This window comes from Rhizopus microsporus (assembly GCF_002708625.1).
Source record: "Rhizopus microsporus ATCC 52813 unplaced genomic scaffold scaffold_19, whole genome shotgun sequence".
Lineage (NCBI taxonomy): Eukaryota > Fungi > Mucoromycota > Mucoromycetes > Mucorales > Rhizopodaceae > Rhizopus > Rhizopus microsporus.
Genome location: NW_019671934.1, coordinates 86,033 through 102,404, shown reverse-complemented (window position 1 = coordinate 102,404; position 16,372 = coordinate 86,033). Strand labels below are relative to the sequence as shown.

Genomic DNA, 16,372 nt, shown 5'->3' with positions numbered 1-16,372 from the left:
TTTTTTAGCAGCCTGTGTTTTTTTCTCTTGGTGGAGGTTTTCTTATGACAACGTGAACAACGCTAGACGAGTGAATAGCCCCGATCTGTGCTCTAGTTTTTGGTTGTTTTAGTACTGTATTTTTATTAATTATTGACGTTAATTTTATAAAAATATTGTCGTAAAATAAAAAAAAAATGTTTTCGTAAAAAGACGACAAAGAAAAATACGTTTAAATAAAACGACATCATATCAAAAGAGAGAGATAATGAGTATATGTAGAAAAAGAGAGAAAACATATGTTAGTATTAGAGCACATATCCTAATATTAGTTTTACTTACCACCAAGGTGCATTCTGGGGAGGGTAGCGATAACTACCCAGGATTGTTTAAACAAAAAAAGGAACGGAGGACAGAGAGAACCCAGGGCGTCAGAAGAGACTATTGGGGAACGTTTCAGATACACGCCAGAGAGCAAAGAGGGCGGGACAAGCGAGTTAGAGCAAGGACCATGAGGACAGGTTAGTTTTGATTGGTGAATCTTTGAACACTCAGAGGGACATTTGATAACTGCTGTGGAGACCCTCCACCACCCTTAGAGGTTTGCACATCCACTGGGTTATACCGCAACTAGTAGATGAAGAAGTAGTATAGGGGGCCAAGGGAAGGCAGGATGGGTGACTGGCCACGGGGAGGATGTGTAGAACTACATGATGAGAAAGATATCCAAGGAAGGTAAGGTTGTCCAAGTCGGAGGGGTATGGCCATGGAAGTAGGAGGCTTTAAAAAAACCAAGGTAAGGACAGGCGAGTGGGTCATCGGTCATCCAGCTGTGGGTGTCTTTCCTTACCCCACACCCACTCCTGTAAAGAAGCAAAAAAAGGACTCGATTAAAATGGGTTTTTATGTTTTTCTTTTTCAAACAGGTTTCAGGATCGGGTACCTAGGACAAAGAAATCATGTCAAACAGAAGCAATCTGCTTCAAGAATATGCATTGCCAAATATGACTATATGGAAAAACCGAATAAAGAATTTAAACTTTTACAAGGAGACTAAAGAGTACTATTTCTAATATTTAAGTTAATTTCAACTCCAAGATAGCTCACCTGTTAATATTACTGTTAAATGGGATAGTGAGCCGTATTTGTTATTACTCTGATAACATTACAACGGTTTCAATACGACATCTCAATTTGGAAATACAGTATCTCCATGGATGTCAAGGCTGGCACTACGAAAATATTCTTGGTAACGGCGAATTTACATTTCATACAACATGAATTTTGTTCTCACCATTGAGTGCATTTATTTTCGATCACAGGCGAATTTACTTTCCAGAAAGACTGTATAGCAAAGTCAGTCACCGAACTTACGTTATCGCTCATTTTGGTATGCAGTTCTAATTTGGCTAGATTGGAGCATGCATTACAAACGAACATGAAATCCTGTACGTCTGTGATAGCCGCTGTCGAAGGTAAAGCCAATTCTTCAAGTAATGGAAAGTCTATTACAAAATGAAAATATCGAATGTTCTCGAGCCACTTTATGACCTTGATGGTGTCTGCATACTTGTAGAAATAACGCAATTTAAACCTTTGATTTTCAGGATTCCGATCAAATCTATGCAGCTTCCATTTTATATTACCATCAACTTCAAATATGTAATAATACAAGCTGTCATTACAAACAAACCGAGAAATGCGAACTGATGTAACATCGGGACAATATTTCACAAACTTTTCAAAGTTTTCTAATGTTATGATCTCATCAATCAACCCTCTGCCCCTACCAGTAGTGACCCGTTTGACATATTGTCCACACTGAACAAGTTGATAAGATGCTGGGTTTTCGTGAAAGTCTATGGATTCGTCAATTTGAGATGTGTTTTTAATTTGAATACTACAAAAAAGATACGGTGTAGTCAAAAGATACCACGATACGCAAACAAGCCGACATTCTTTAAGGGTTGTTCTTTCTGTGTGCTGAAAGACAAGATTGAGTATATCTGCTGGCAGTCGATGAATCGCTGCCATCGTCATGAGATACTGCAACAAGGGAAAAAGAAAGAAAGAGTGTTTTGAAACAACAAAAAAGCCCAAAGCCTTATTTATCTTATGTTGTATTACTACTGAAATGTGCGACGTTTGATGAGTTCGATGCTTATTGACAGCAGCTTTATTTTATTGTTTGTTAAGTATAATAATAAATATATCTGAATACTCATACTTTTTCTAGTTTTCTGTATAAACTTTGGTTTGCAAACTCACAAAGAAAAGAAAAAGCAGAAGAGCATAAAAGATATTTAAGGTACAATCTAGTACAACTGTCGTTTTATATGTCTTTTTTTCAAGCCAAGTACTAAAAGAACTGAATCAACCTCTCATTATTTTTCATAAATAACATTATCTTTCGAGCATTTTGAATCAAAATACAAGAGTTTTTCTTTGACTTTACTTTCTTTATCCAATAAACCATTTATATAAAAATTGTAAACATTTTACTAGAGCCAAAAAAGACTCTTTCCGATTGGATGGCACCTTTGTATTCAATATCATGTACAAAATTATTTTATGCATTATGCATTATACATTAAAGATTATGTCTATAATAAAAAAAATTGTCTATACAGAACATTGACAGGACAACTTCCCCAAGTAATAGCATACTAGCATGAGCATAATAATAAATGAAAACTGCTCCATGGAAAATGCAAGTTCATCTGTTATGACAATGTCTGCACTATGCCGTCGTTTTACAACAACAGGTGCTTCCTCATCAACCTAAAAAGATTTATAAACAATTATTATACATATAAAAAAGCGGCGAATTAAAAGACTTACATTCACTTTTTCAATCTGTAACGGTTCCATAATATCTACATGACTTTCATCTGAATGTTCTACATCTACTTGTTTCTCTACTCGAACCTCTGTTTGCTCTTTTTCTTCTTCTTCTTCTTCTATTACTACTTTTTCAATCCTTTTGCTTTCCATAATATCGGAACTGTTCCAGGTATATCGTGGCTCAGTGCCTTCTGACACAGGAACAATCGTCAAATGAATCCTTTCTCCTTCCAACGCCTCGTTTTCCGTATAAACCCTCAATCCGACACCTGGCCTGATCTCTACTCGTACGCCATCCAGCGGCTGTGTCTCGACATGATAACCCAAGGCATACATGCGTGGATGTACACGAAGATCTGTGCACCACGACGAGTGATTTCTTCGTGATGGAGCGTGTTTGGCCATATAGGTCATCGAATACGACTTGCTCTCTGTATCAAATTGCTCTAGTACGATCTTACCTGCCACCCGACGAATATAGGGTGGACAGCCCACTTGATCCAAATAATTCTGTATTCGATCCAGACAGGACGGGACCTGTGTGGTCAATCGTCTGACAATGGATGATGGTAATGGTGTCGTGCCTCCGAGGTGCATGTGAGCAATAAAAGTGACCTTGACCGAGTTCCGGCTCGGCAGAAGCGCCCATCCGTACGTCGTGTAATGTCCTCGCGTACGTTGTTGCTCCTTTTCTTCTAATGGCAGTAATTCGTCCTCTACACTGGTAGACACGATATAGACTGCGCCTGTATTGATGTTGCTTTCGATACTTGTGAGAACTGAAAAATCTCGGCTTTGAATAGGAAACAAACTTTTCATTTTGATATGAATCAAGTATTCCTTTTGTGAAAATCTTTCTACTACTTGACCATCCTCAAAATGTTCATCCCCTACGGGTAGGTTAAGTAAAACATATACCTAGTACCCAATAGAACCTACATTTCTTTCGAGCACCAAAGCATTGAATCACAGAGCAAACTTGCTCTGGCGACCAATCTCCTTGAATCTCACAGTCGCTTCGCATGATCGGTAAGGCTGTATCGGGAAGCGGCTTGATATAGTATTTGGCATGCTCCGATTCTCCTGCCGATTTCCATTCGTCCAGATCACTTTCCACATGTCTTTTCAATGACTCCAAACTTTCCTTGCGCGCCTCCCTATGACGGCTTGCTGGATAGAGTCTCGCTGGATGAACTTCTGGTAACTTTGGTAAGTATGGATTGGATGTAGTAGGTTTCAGTACTGGATCATCTGCAAATTTAACTTGCTTTGGCGTATTTGAGCTTAGTGAGGATACACGTGGCGGCGGGTTGGACAAGATGATACGTCCCTTTGGATAGTCCTTGGTAAGTGGGGGTGTCGCAATTCCTAGTGTAGGTGAAGACTGCATATAGACAGGTCGGTTCCTAAAAAGATAGAGTTAGCTGTAAGACAATCATTAAGCAAATGTACATACGGAGGTGAAGGCGTACGCAGACTAAGAATAGACCTGGGCGTGGAGGATGGTGAAGGAGGTGTGACAGTTCTAGGTATAGAAGGCTCTGATATTTGTTTCTGATTGCTGTGCCCCTGAGTCTTTAATCTGTCTGCCTTTCGTTGCAAGTAATCGTCGATGGCAGCAATAATTAAAGGTTTTCTAGCCAATGATTTCTTGGTGAGTCCAGGTATCCAGCCCCTGATATATTCTTGTGTAATAAATGTAACTTTGGTTGCCGGTGGATAAGAACTTGTTTGTCGAAGTATCCAACCTTGTAACTTTTTTTTTGAAAGAACAAAAAGGGAAATGTTAACATCGATCTATGCATCCAGAGTATCCTTCATTACCTTGACGTGATGTCTATTTTTTCCAGGCACCTTTGGGGCCTTGGGGGTATCTACGCTTGTACAGGCAAAGATGATTTCTCCGTCTGCAGAGCAATCAATTTTTTCTACAAGTGTCACATCATAAGCTCTAATAAAGCTATTAGTTCTCCTTCTTTTATTAAAAGAAAAAAAGACGTGTATTTTACTTTGATGAAGAGGTTGACTTATATGATTCGTAAGTTAACGAAGTTGTATCATTCAAGTTTTCTATCAGCCTTCCTTCTTCAAATCTAAAGGAATAAGGGCGAAAGTTGGCAAAAGAAGAACACTAGTATATCTACGCCCTTACTGTTCATCCCATAATTTCCTCATACCGATCACATAAAAGATAGATTGAGGGGTAAATCCTTCAATGACAGTCTCTCCTCGAAACAGTGCTGATTTTTCCCCTTTATGTTGCTTTTGAAGCATATAAACAGTAACGCCGCTCTTATGCTTCAACACTTTTTTCCAGTCGTGATCGTTCATGAAATCTTTGAGAGAATAGATTGCCTGATCTCCTAGATTAGCAAAGTAGTTTGGAGAGTGTAGCAGAGAAGATATACTGCTGTCTTTGTCTATAGCATAACTTATGGCTGAAGTATTGGCTCGTTTATAATAGTCATCGTCGTCACTAAATATGCAGGTCGGCGCTGCACTCTCGTCCTCTGTCTCTGTTGTTGCTATACCACTGTCACGGTCATAATAATTAGACTTTGTTACACGAAGAATAGAAGAGTGTAGTGAATCATCTTGTTTTCTATACATGATGGATAAATTATGATAAGTAAAAAGGAAATGGAAGTAAAGGAAGATAAAAAATAAGATAAGAAAGAAAGAAAAGGATGCTTGAAAAGTAAAGGTCTGTAATTGGAAAATAAGCACAGTAATAGTGTAACAGGCTAATTCATGACGGATATATTACTATTATTATTCATTGCGATCAGGGACTACCAGAAAGAATGATTTTTTAAACTGACCAGCTTAGTATTAAAAAGGTGATCAGTGCTCCTTTTTCCATCTTTTATTGTTTCTTTTTAAATGAAAAAAATTCAAGCTTAATATAAAAAGCGGTAGTTTACACGTGTAAAGAGTTTGTCATAGAATGTATTACCATTTTAGGAAAATACATTTTATTTGTTCATTTGGCAACGCTTTTATCATAGTAACTCTATAGTAACGAACACTTTACAGCAACAACAACATCATTATGTCAGAATGTTGTATCATGGTTCACTTTATATTACACTTCTTTAATATATTTTAAAGGTACCTTTTCCAAGTGTGTATCCAGGTCATTGTTCTGTCACATTACAGTCTTTTTGTACAGTGCTTCCAGTAAGTAATGTCACAGCCAATCAAAATCAATTTCATATTTTTAGAGACAATGTCAGAAATCTCGCTTGCTTAGAAATCACGTCGTGGTTCTTGACAACCGAAAAATATAAATAGAGAGGGAGTACTTTTTTCTTTGGTATTTTTTTCTTTTTCAATACTTTACAATTCAACATGAGTACAATATTTCTATATGGAGATGGGCATGGGAATGTTATTGATGAGAATGGTGGTCCTGAGCCCATGGGTTACATAGCTGATCAGAATGAATTTATTGTTGAGACTACTGCTACTCATACAGAGTACTTGGGAAATACAGTCCCCAATGAGTCTTCTCTGACTTGCCCAATATTGTTAGAAAAGCCAAAAAATGAAGATATTCGTATGAAGGAGGCAAAACCAAAGCGAGAATATATGCGTTATACAGTCCAGGATAAGGCTAGGTTTTTCGATCTGAAGATTGAAAAGTGTATGACTGCATCAGCTGCAGCAAAGCAGTTGGGCATTCACACTCGAACAGCTTATAGATGGGTTAGCCAGTATAATGCGTGCTCAGACAGTATTTTTGAGAGCTGTAAAAAGGTAGGTCGTAAGTGCATCTTAACTGAAGAGCATAAAGCGACTGTTATCAACTTCATCGATGCTAATCCCTCTGCTACTGTTGTTGAAGTAACCGAGCATTTATTGAAGCGATTCCATGATCTTAAAGTATCACGCAGCACTGTTAATAACTTCATGAGACGTGAATGCAGCCTTTCATTGAAAAGAGCAGATTTTCATTCTATTGAGAGAAACAGTCCAGCAAAGATTGAGGAGCGGCACAATTGGGTTTGTAAATGGGAAGATACAGACATGAACTTTCTGATGAATTGTGCGTTTTTTGACGAGTCTGCTTTTGATATAAATATGAAATGCTCAAGAGCCTGGTCCAATAAAGGTACTCGTACTATTGTTACCAGGCCTACTACGAGGGCAAATATAACGTCTATATTGGGCGCTATCTCTGCCTCAGGTTTGATTACCGTCGGAGTAAAAAAACCTAGACCTGCAAAGAAGAGAAAAGCTGCTGGATATATAAGCTCAGGAACTGTAACAGGTCACTACATTAGTTTCTTAAAAATGACTCTCGATGAAATGGACAAACACACACATATGAAAGGCCACTATATTATTATGGATAATGCACCCATTCACACGCATGAAAACATAAAGAAGTATATTAAGTATCGGGGATATAAATGTGTGTATCTTCCTACTTACTCTCCTAAGCTTAACCCAATTGAACAATTCTGGGCAGTGGCAAAGAGTAAAGTTAAGCGTCATCGGTTTTTGTAGGAAGACACTTTGTCCAAGAGGATTACAGAAGCCTGCAACAGTGTGAAGAAAAGTCATTTCAAAGGGTTTGTCTTGCATTCTTATCGGTGTTGGGATAAATGTCGAAACAGACAACCAACGTAATGACCTAAACGAATGTGCAATTAGGAGAAAATGGCAATCAGACAAAAAAAAAAGTGCATTTCTCTTGGTTCATCCAATTTTATTTTGATCAAAGGGAAATGGGGAAAAAAAAGCAGTGTCGAGAAAAAAAAAAGGGAGGTTTGATTTTTCGCCCAGACAACAGAAACAGATATTCACTGTGCAATCGGACTGTGCAAAGAGAAGAAACCAAGTTTCCAAACCTCAAGAGCAGCGTCCAATCACAAGTATTAATATTATGTTGCATGTTATACGGTGGACTATATGACGAATGGTAAAACGAGAAACCTTGAAAACAAGGTGATGTAATAGATGAATGTCAGCTCATTGATCATATTTGTGGTAGATTGCAAAGTAGAAGTTGAAATTCAAAGAGAGAACGATGTTTTGAAGTGTCTTTTTTGCGACAAAACGTACCGTTCCGTGGATTCCTTCAAAAAACACATCAAAGTCTGCAAATCTAACGGTAGCAATGCAGGTTAGTATCCAGGAACAATGTGATAAAAAAAAAATACGAGTATCTGTCGTGTGAGCTAATTATTCATTTTTCCTGTCCCCAGATGTGAATTTGGCTGATGATGATTCTGAGGATATGACGGTGGCAATGAAGCTTGTTGCCGTGCCCAAAACAACAGCCGTGACGGCAACGCCAATCTCGATGAAAACATCAAAGATGCAACGTGATTATGACCAAGCAATCATACATGCGTGTCAATCCATGGATGCGACCGAAGAAGAAAGGACCGAAGATAAATGGATCATTGAAAGAATACCCTTGGAACCATTTGCTCTCATTAGCCGTGATGATGACGGAAATGAAGTGGAATACGATGCGTTCAGCCACCATAAAAACATCAAAAGCATGAGCAACCGCACATTCGACTGCAGACCGATCATCCCATCAAAGCGACAATTGGACACCAATGCGATTGAACCAAGTATCTGCAACGGCTTGGCATCTCTGATCTACAAGTCACCACATGGACGGCTGCTCGCAAGCCGTGAATATTTCGAATTGGACGATACTACAGAGCTATTGCTCAATAAGGATTGGCTGCATGAACCATAAGTCAAATTTGACTGTGCTCAGGTACTGGCAGGTACAGTTCTGATGAACGTCAGCAACGGCGAAGCTATTCTTGTGAATACGGTGGAAATGTATGGAGGAACAAAATCAGCCGATATCCATTGCAAACTGCCATTTTCATCAAACATGTCGATCTTCACAACTAAACCAACGTGCGCCAACATTTGGCCACACATTCGAAGTACAGGGGTCGGTTCCAAACTTGTACTGCATTAATTACATCCATTATACGTCTGGACCAAAGCGAGGAACCAAAAGTGAGGCCGTCATCGTGTCATTTTGCTACGTCACCACAGCATACGAAAATATTCATCGATCAGGTCAGTTGGACAAAGGTAAAAAAGATCGAATCAAATGCGTCAACACGATCTATCGATCCGTTCAGTTTGATTGCCCAGGCGAGGCTGTGATATTTATCTGTTAATAAGTACTTATATTATACCTGAGTTATAACAAGGATAAAAAGACTATATGTCGATGAGACTTTTGAACCTCTTTATTGGTGAGAAAACAAGATGAGGAGCTCATTAATACAAAGTAAGGCTTGGTATATAAAATAATAATTTACAATCCGACATGTTACAAAATAAATTAATAGGGGTACGTAATGCTAAATGTAGAATGACTGTAAGCAGTATAGCAATGGAGTAATCTCACACGAAGATTAGTTAGTAAAGGAAGGATAAATACGACAGAGGCAACTACGTTCACAGTTCCACCATCCAACCACTTATTACCTCTGCCGTGCATCCAGCGATGCCACATTACTTAGTCACTTACAGCCCTACACAGTCTTCACCTACTGCGATTATGAAGGCTCAACAAAATTGATGGACAATGAAAACGCCTCCATGATCGCATCTCGACTTTTCCAGCAGATCGCTTATTCCATCATTCATTCGCCTTCCGAAGCACACCTTGACAAGGATTTTGTTGCTTCGTTGCATGACAAATGCAAAAATAATGGGAATATCAAGAAATTATTTGGGGATCTTTTGCATCTGTTTGGCGACATGGAGATGGCAATCATCGGCAACAGTATTTTGAACAACCAAATTCTACAACATATGGCAGCAATCATGTCATCCGATATTTCCAAGGCAAATGAAACAGTGGCCCTCCGTATCCAAAAACAATTGCGCGCGTATTAATTCCTTCATTCATTACCAACTTTTTTCTCCCCATTTCCCTTTGATCAAAATAAAATTGGATGAACCAAGAGAAATGCACTTTTTTTTTTGTCTGATTGCCATTTTCTCCTAATTGCACATTCGTTTAGGTCATTACGTTGGTTGTCTGTTTCGACATTTATCCCAACACCGATAAGAATGCAAGACAAACCCTTTGAAATGACTTTTCTTCACACTGTTGCAGGCTTCTGTAATCCTCTTGGACAAAGTGTCTTCCTACAAAAACCGATGACGCTTAACTTTACTCTTTGCCACTGCCCAGAATTGTTCAATTGGGTTAAGCTTAGGAGAGTAAGTAGGAAGATACACACATTTATATCCCCGATACTTAATATACTTCTTTATGTTTTCATGCGTGTGAATGGGTGCATTATCCATAATAATATAGTGGCCTTTCATATGTGTGTGTTTGTCCATTTCATCGAGAGTCATTTTTAAGAAACTAATGTAGTGACCTGTTACAGTTCCTGAGCTTATATATCCAGCAGCTTTTCTCTTCTTTGCAGGTCTAGGTTTTTTTACTCCGACGGTAATCAAACCTGAGGCAGAGATAGCGCCCAATATAGACGTTATATTTGCCCTCGTAGTAGGCCTGGTAACAATAGTACGAGTACCTTTATTGGACCAGGCTCTTGAGCATTTCATATTTATATCAAAAGCAGACTCGTCAAAAAACGCACAATTCATCAGAAAGTTCATGTCTGTATCTTCCCATTTACAAACCCAATTGTGCCGCTCCTCAATCTTTGCTGGACTGTTTCTCTCAATAGAATGAAAATCTGCTCTTTTCAATGAAAGGCTGCATTCACGTCTCATGAAGTTATTAACAGTGCTGCGTGATACTTTAAGATCATGGAATCGCTTCAATAAATGCTCGGTTACTTCAACAACAGTAGCAGAGGGATTAGCATCGATGAAGTTGATAACAGTCGCTTTATGCTCTTCAGTTAAGATGCACTTACGACCTACCTTTTTACAGCTCTCAAAAATACTGTCTGAGCACGCATTATACTGGCTAACCCATCTATAAGCTGTTCGAGTGTGAATGCCCAACTGCTTTGCTGCAGCTGATGCAGTCATACACTTTTCAATCTTCAGATCGAAAAACCTAGCCTTATCCTGGACTGTATAACGCATATATTCTCGCTTTGGTTTTGCCTCCTTCATACGAATATCTTCATTTTTTGGCTTTTCTAACAATATTGGGCAAGTCAGAGAAGACTCATTGGGGACTGTATTTCCCAAGTACTCTGTATGAGTAGCAGTAGTCTCAACAATAAATTCATTCTGATCAGCTATGTAACCCATGGGCTCAGGACCACCATTCTCATCAATAACATTCCCATGCCCATCTCCATATAGAAATATTGTACTCATGTTGAATTGTAAAGTATTGAAAAAGAAAAAAATACCAAAGAAAAAAGTACTCCCTCTCTATTTATATTTTTCGGTTGTCAAGAACCACGACGTGATTTCTAAGCAAGCGAGATTTCTGACATTGTCTCTAAAAATATGAAATTGATTTTGATTGGCTGTGACATTACTTACTGGAAGCACTGTATTGAAACGCGGGGGCCTATGCCTGTAGCTCAGTGGTCAAAAATCTATTATTTGAAGCCAAAGTCCTGCATCCGAATCCCACAGAACCGCTCCCAGTAGCTTGCTCTTGAGGGATTTAATGCCGTTTTCTATGGTTCTTGGTTGTTGGCCGTTGGAAATAAACAAATTATGAATAATTGTGGTACCTACCCAGGTTGAAATAAGCATAAACCCTAACACCACCAAGTCTTAGCTTACCAATTATAGTGATTAGTTTATCTCCCTCTACCCACCTCTATTGGATTGTATACTTTCCCCCTCCACCACCAGTACCTTCTCACCCCCACCTTGTTGAACTTGTCCGGGCAATTTCAGTATAAAAAACACTACGTGCCTACTTGGGTTTAATAAAAGATTGTTTAACCGTATTGAAACGCGTTTTGAGCATGCAGCAAAGTACACGGGAAGTGTACAGCATACCAGTTTAAATACATTATATGATTATCAGATCAAAATCGCTCTCAGCTTATTTGCCTAAAGTCCCTTTTTTATTTGCTACACTCTGCCTAATGCTCATTTGTTAAGGTTGCAGCATTTTCGCTCTTTTAATTACACCGATGCAGGTATGAAAACAGTTTATGCGTATTCTATCTATCTCTCTCAAAAAGCAAGACTTTTTTTTTGTACAGGCAAGGAGCTACGGAGAACAGCATTGAGTGTATGTACTCTGGAAGCAGTAGCTTTATGATATTTTAAACTCTGTTATTTACACTCGATCTACATCCTCTTTTCTTTTTATTCATATTCACCCACAATCCTGTCTATGAGCTTATTACTTTAATAAATCACCTTTTACATGGTACTACTCAAACCAGAATATACATACACTTCTTTACGAAAAAAATATACTCTAATTCCCAATGAATCTGACTTTACATTTCGTCCGGGGGGACGCCTTATCAACCTCCATCAAGGAAAGGGCACCCAAGATGATGAACAGATCAGCTACTGTCCGGTACCAACAGTCACAACAGACTCTTTGGGGTTTTTCTCCGTATTCTCCTGGATTTTCCCAGCTCCAAAAAAACTTTTTTTTTTTTCTTTCTCTCTCTTTTTTCATATAACTTGTAAGATATGTCCGCTGTTACTTTCAGACGCCAAGTTTTGAGAGGCATTGCTTCTACCACTCGCGCTACTGCTGCCAGAGCAGCTCCTATCCTTGCAAAGCACGTTTCTGCTCGTGCTTTCTCTGCCACTTCGTAAGTGAAAAATATATTTTAATACCCTTGTTAACATTGCGTAAATAGTGCACCCAAGTTTATTGCCCTCCGCTCATTAGCTAACCAAGTTATCAACAAAGATGCTCGTTTCTATTCTTGTAAGCAGTCTACACGCCTTTTAATCGCATACCTGTATATGAGCTAACCCCAAAATTTTTTCGTGTGTGTGTAGCTTATCCCGCTCACAGTGTCATTAACATGCCTGCCTTGTCTCCTACGTAAGTTGTAAGCTTTGTTACTTAAAGTTTGTTTATTGACTTTCGGTAAAAATAGTATGACTGCTGGTGCCATTGGTGCTTGGCAAAAGAAAGTAGGTGATGAAATTCAACCCGGTGATGTTTTGGTAGAAATCGAAACAGATAAGGCCCAAATGGATTTCGAGTGTCAAGAAGAAGGTTACCTCGCCAAGGTCTTGATCGAGACTGGTACCAAGGATGTCAATGTCGGACAGGTAACATCATTGAAGAAAAAAAAAATATAGGCGATAAAAATTAATACTTGTGTTATAGCCCATCGCTATCTTTGTTGAAGACAAGGATGACGTTGCTGCCTTTGAGAACTTCTCTCTTTCCGACGTTTCTAGCTCAGCTCCTCAAGCTGAAGCTGCCCCCAAGGAAGAAAAGAAGGAAGAAAAGGCTGCTCCCAAGGCTGAACCCAAGAAGGCCGAAAGCGAGGCTGTTTCTAGCCATGGAGGTAAATCGATATAGCTGCATTTTATATTTTTATTTTTTACAATGCCTAAATCGAATCTCATCTTTATAGGTCGTGTTCTTGCTAGCCCTCTCGCTAGAGTAAGTTGACCGGATTATATAAACAGCTTTGATCTCTAACTTTTATAAATGTAGAAACTTGCTGATGAACGCGGTATTGACATCTCTCAAGTCAAGGGTTCTGGCCCCAACGGTATTGTCTCCAAGGAGGATGTCGAACAATTCAAGGGTAAGACGAGAGATATAAACGTAAAAGCACCATCTAACAACTTTTGCATTTAGCTCCTCAACAACAAAAGGCCGCACCCGCCGCAGCTGCTCCACCTGCTGCCTACGCTCCTCAATCCGCTACCGGCGATGCTTTCACTGACATTCCTACTACCAGCATGAGAAAGATCATTGCCACTCGTTTGGCCGAATCCAAACAACAAGTTCCTCACTACTATCTCACAACTGAAATCAACATGGAGAAGATCAACAAGTTGCGTGAAGTTCTCAACAAGGCTTCTGATGGCAAGTACAAGCTTTCCGTCAACGATTTTGTCATCAAGGCTTCTGCCCTTGCTCTTAAGAAGGTTCCTGAAGTCAACTCTGCATGGCAAGGCGACTTTATTAGACAGTACGTGTGTAACAAATAGATGATACCAGTTGTACTCAACTTTTTTTATTTAGATACAACACTGCTGACATCAGTGTTGCTGTTGCCACACCCAATGGCTTGATCACTCCTATCGTTGGTAGTGCTGAATCCAAGGGATTGTCCGCCATCTCTAACCAAGTCAAGGATATGGCCAAGCGTGCTCGTGATGGTAAGCTTGCTCCTCATGAATACCAAGGTGGTTCTTTCACTATCTCCAACTTGGGTATGTACGGTATCAAGCACTTTACTGCCATCATCAACCCTCCTCAATCTTGTATCTTGGCCGTTGGTGGTACCCAACAAAAGATTGTCGTTGATGAAGCTTCAGAAAAGGGATTCGCTGTTCGCGACGTGATGGAGGTCGCTTTAAGCGCTGACCACCGTGTTGTCGATGGTGCTGTTGGTGCTACTTGGATGCAAGCTTTCAAGGAATACATGGAGAACCCTCTTAAGATGATGTTGTAAATAACCCTACATTATGTCTTTTCTCTCTCTTTCTCTCTCTCTTTCTTCTCTCTTCTCTCTTTCTGAAGCCCGTTTCTCCTTATTAATATTTATATAAAAGAAAAATTGAATTATACTTAAATAGAGAACTCATCTGTTTATCTAAGTATGTGTTCAGGTTTGCGTGCCATATGGCAACTATTTAGACATGAAGATATATCAGATATGCTTTATCTTATTTTTATAAAATAATTGATCTTATGTGGTAATAGGAGGGAAGGTTCTTATTTTGTATTTGACTATCTTAGTAGAATTTATTCGACACATAATATGATTACAGATATACGCTGTTTAGCATATGCTACGTTAAGCATAAAATTCAAAAGGAAAAGGGGGAAAGCACAAGACTTTATTTATATCTTTATAATCGACCATTGGTTTTCTTATCCAAGAGAGGTACTTGCTTACTAGGAGTAAATGTCTAAACTCCAGAAGGAGAACCGTGTTCGATACGGCGACAAAATGCTTGAGGTCTGCCACATTCACGAAAGATGCCATTGGCGATCTTGAAAATATTTTTTGAACCGTTTATATCCCGTTGCCAAAGCAATCCACATCCTGCGCAGGATTGGATGCCGTGGAAGTTTATAAAAGCAGATGTGAACGCCATATTTTCACAAGAGTTGCAGATCTATAGATAGTTAAGTAGGATATTCAAAATTAGAGAATAACGCTTTACTTTTGACGTTCGAAACTCATCAATTGTTATAACGATAACGTCGCCTTGCCTTTCTCTTTTTTTTTTAATGCTCTGTAAAGGACACTTGTTATTCCTGTTCTATGTCCTTTGAATTTGATGCTGTCCTTTCCAAACATTCCAGAGCCGAAGGCAACCACAGGTATTTTCTCTCTGTCATACGAATTTTTTGTGGCCACCACTGCTTTTCGGGCCTATTGACAAACAGTCGTAAGTTATCAAATAAGTACATTGCTGCTTATATAGCGGTACCTTTCGCTGCATTCTTTATCTTTCTTCTTTTCATCTTTTCCCCTTTTCTCTTTCTTTTTCTTTCTCCTTCTGCGGTTTTTCCTCGTATTTTTTCTTCTATCCTTATTGTACTTCTTACCACCGTTGATCAATATATTGACCATTTCTTCTCTGGCCCGTCGACCTCCTTGGTAACAGTGAAAGCGTCCCTCGGCTGTTTCGTATCCATAAAAATCTAATATTTTCTGAATATTGGCCATTATATATGTCACATACGATATTGCATCAAAGATGTAGTCTTGATCGAAGGGATGCCCAGCAATACGCTTTTCATTCCTTCCTTCTCCATTCTTTTCTGTTCTTTTCTTAGGTGATGAATGGACCCAGTGTAATTGTAGTATTCCGCTGTCGAGACTCTTCTTGTTTGATGAGAATTTTCTCACTCGTTATAGGATGCTGTAAATGCATGTTGTCTACCAGGGTCTAGACCGCACAGCGAGAAATTGTCAACATCACCAGGTTTTAAGGCATCGCTCAGAAGTTGTATATCAAATGTACTGTCTGAGCTTTATTTAGTTACATCTTCATTATTGTTCACACCCTTATATAACACCACATCCGCTGCAAAACCATCGGATCTGATTAGATTAGCAAATGCGGTTTTATTTTTTGCTACCATTAACAAATACCTGTTCACGCCCAAACTTGACAGGTCAAAGACAGTATGGAACATGTTAAATTTATCTTCATAGTTGCTTTGTTTAGGCTTGCCAGCAAAGGATGACAGCATATTGGGGTTGATTGATACGGATCGCCATTTCAAGGAAGGCACAGGGAACAAGGAGAATAGACGGGCCATATAACTTGGTTTTTTTTGTTGGCCATGTTATTGGTTTTCTTGCTGTTTTTGATTTTCCACCATATATCGCTTAAGTATCTCTCTAAGCATTGGTATATATGATCCCGGAGATGCAGCCAAGCTTTTGACCGTAACTGGCTTAGGCATTTCTATTCTCAA

At 39.1% G+C, this 16,372-nt stretch overlaps 6 protein-coding genes across 6 annotated transcripts in view; 4 read left to right on the top strand and 2 right to left on the bottom strand.

Moving 5' to 3' along the window:
- The window catches only part of RHIMIDRAFT_52207 (uncharacterized protein), a gene marked incomplete at its 3' end in the record, with an annotated part of 949 nt that extends 892 nt beyond the window's left edge, over positions 1-57 (top strand). Inside the window, exon 3 of the mRNA XM_023615363.1 lies at positions 9-57. Coding sequence (XP_023462782.1) covers positions 9-56 — 48 coding nt within the window. The remainder of the gene's footprint in view (positions 1-8) is intronic.
- A 2,519-nt stretch (positions 58-2,576) lies between these two features.
- On the bottom strand, positions 2,577-5,491 carry RHIMIDRAFT_300156 (Bet v1-like protein; the record flags this gene model as incomplete). The annotated part of the gene is made up of 8 exons (XM_023614343.1): positions 4,976-5,491; positions 4,833-4,916; positions 4,648-4,774; positions 4,280-4,620; positions 3,763-4,229; positions 2,821-3,713; positions 2,647-2,760; positions 2,577-2,582 (listed from the first exon to the last, which is right to left on the bottom strand). The coding sequence occupies exons 1-8, from the start codon at positions 5,431-5,433 to the stop codon at positions 2,577-2,579; spliced, it is 2,490 nt and encodes an 829-aa protein (XP_023462781.1). The 5' UTR covers positions 5,434-5,491.
- Positions 5,492-7,931: 2,440 nt separating this feature from the next.
- RHIMIDRAFT_263866 (uncharacterized protein) lies at positions 7,932-9,000 on the top strand. The gene has a single exon (XM_023611710.1). It carries the CDS (start codon positions 8,069-8,071, stop codon positions 8,543-8,545), a length of 477 nt encoding a protein of 158 aa, XP_023462780.1. The 5' UTR covers positions 7,932-8,068; the 3' UTR covers positions 8,546-9,000.
- RHIMIDRAFT_240943 (uncharacterized protein) lies at positions 8,637-9,714 on the top strand (the record flags this gene model as incomplete). The annotated part of the gene is made up of 3 exons (XM_023609486.1): positions 8,637-8,898; positions 9,162-9,190; positions 9,259-9,714. The coding sequence occupies 3 exons, from the start codon at positions 8,637-8,639 to the stop codon at positions 9,712-9,714; spliced, it is 747 nt and encodes a 248-aa protein (XP_023462779.1).
- Positions 9,715-12,382: 2,668 nt separating this feature from the next.
- On the top strand, positions 12,383-14,429 carry RHIMIDRAFT_230196 (pyruvate dehydrogenase). The gene is made up of 9 exons (XM_023607664.1): positions 12,383-12,551; positions 12,600-12,670; positions 12,745-12,790; positions 12,846-13,023; positions 13,082-13,265; positions 13,335-13,363; positions 13,418-13,511; positions 13,565-13,901; positions 13,955-14,429. Exons 1-9 carry the CDS (start codon positions 12,427-12,429, stop codon positions 14,385-14,387), a joined length of 1,497 nt encoding a protein of 498 aa, XP_023462778.1. The 5' UTR covers positions 12,383-12,426; the 3' UTR covers positions 14,388-14,429.
- A 418-nt stretch (positions 14,430-14,847) lies between these two features.
- Positions 14,848-16,213, bottom strand: RHIMIDRAFT_294596 (uncharacterized protein; the record flags this gene model as incomplete). Its single annotated transcript, XM_023614103.1, has 3 exons — positions 14,848-15,057; positions 15,935-15,992; positions 16,044-16,213. The coding sequence occupies 3 exons, from the start codon at positions 16,211-16,213 to the stop codon at positions 14,848-14,850; spliced, it is 438 nt and encodes a 145-aa protein (XP_023462777.1).
- Positions 16,214-16,372: the final 159 nt, after the last annotated feature.

Coding starts and splice junctions, on each gene's coding strand:
- RHIMIDRAFT_230196 (XM_023607664.1), top strand. CDS start 12,427: ATGTCCGCTGTTACTTTCAGACGCCAAGTTTTGAGAGGCATTGCTTCT. Junction 12,671..12,744: donor AGATGCTCGTTTCTATTCTT/GTAAGCAGTCTA, acceptor GTGTGTGTGTAG/CTTATCCCGCTCACAGTGTC. Junction 13,902..13,954: donor CAAGGCGACTTTATTAGACA/GTACGTGTGTAA, acceptor TTTTTTATTTAG/ATACAACACTGCTGACATCA.
- RHIMIDRAFT_263866 (XM_023611710.1), top strand. CDS start 8,069: ATGACGGTGGCAATGAAGCTTGTTGCCGTGCCCAAAACAACAGCCGTG.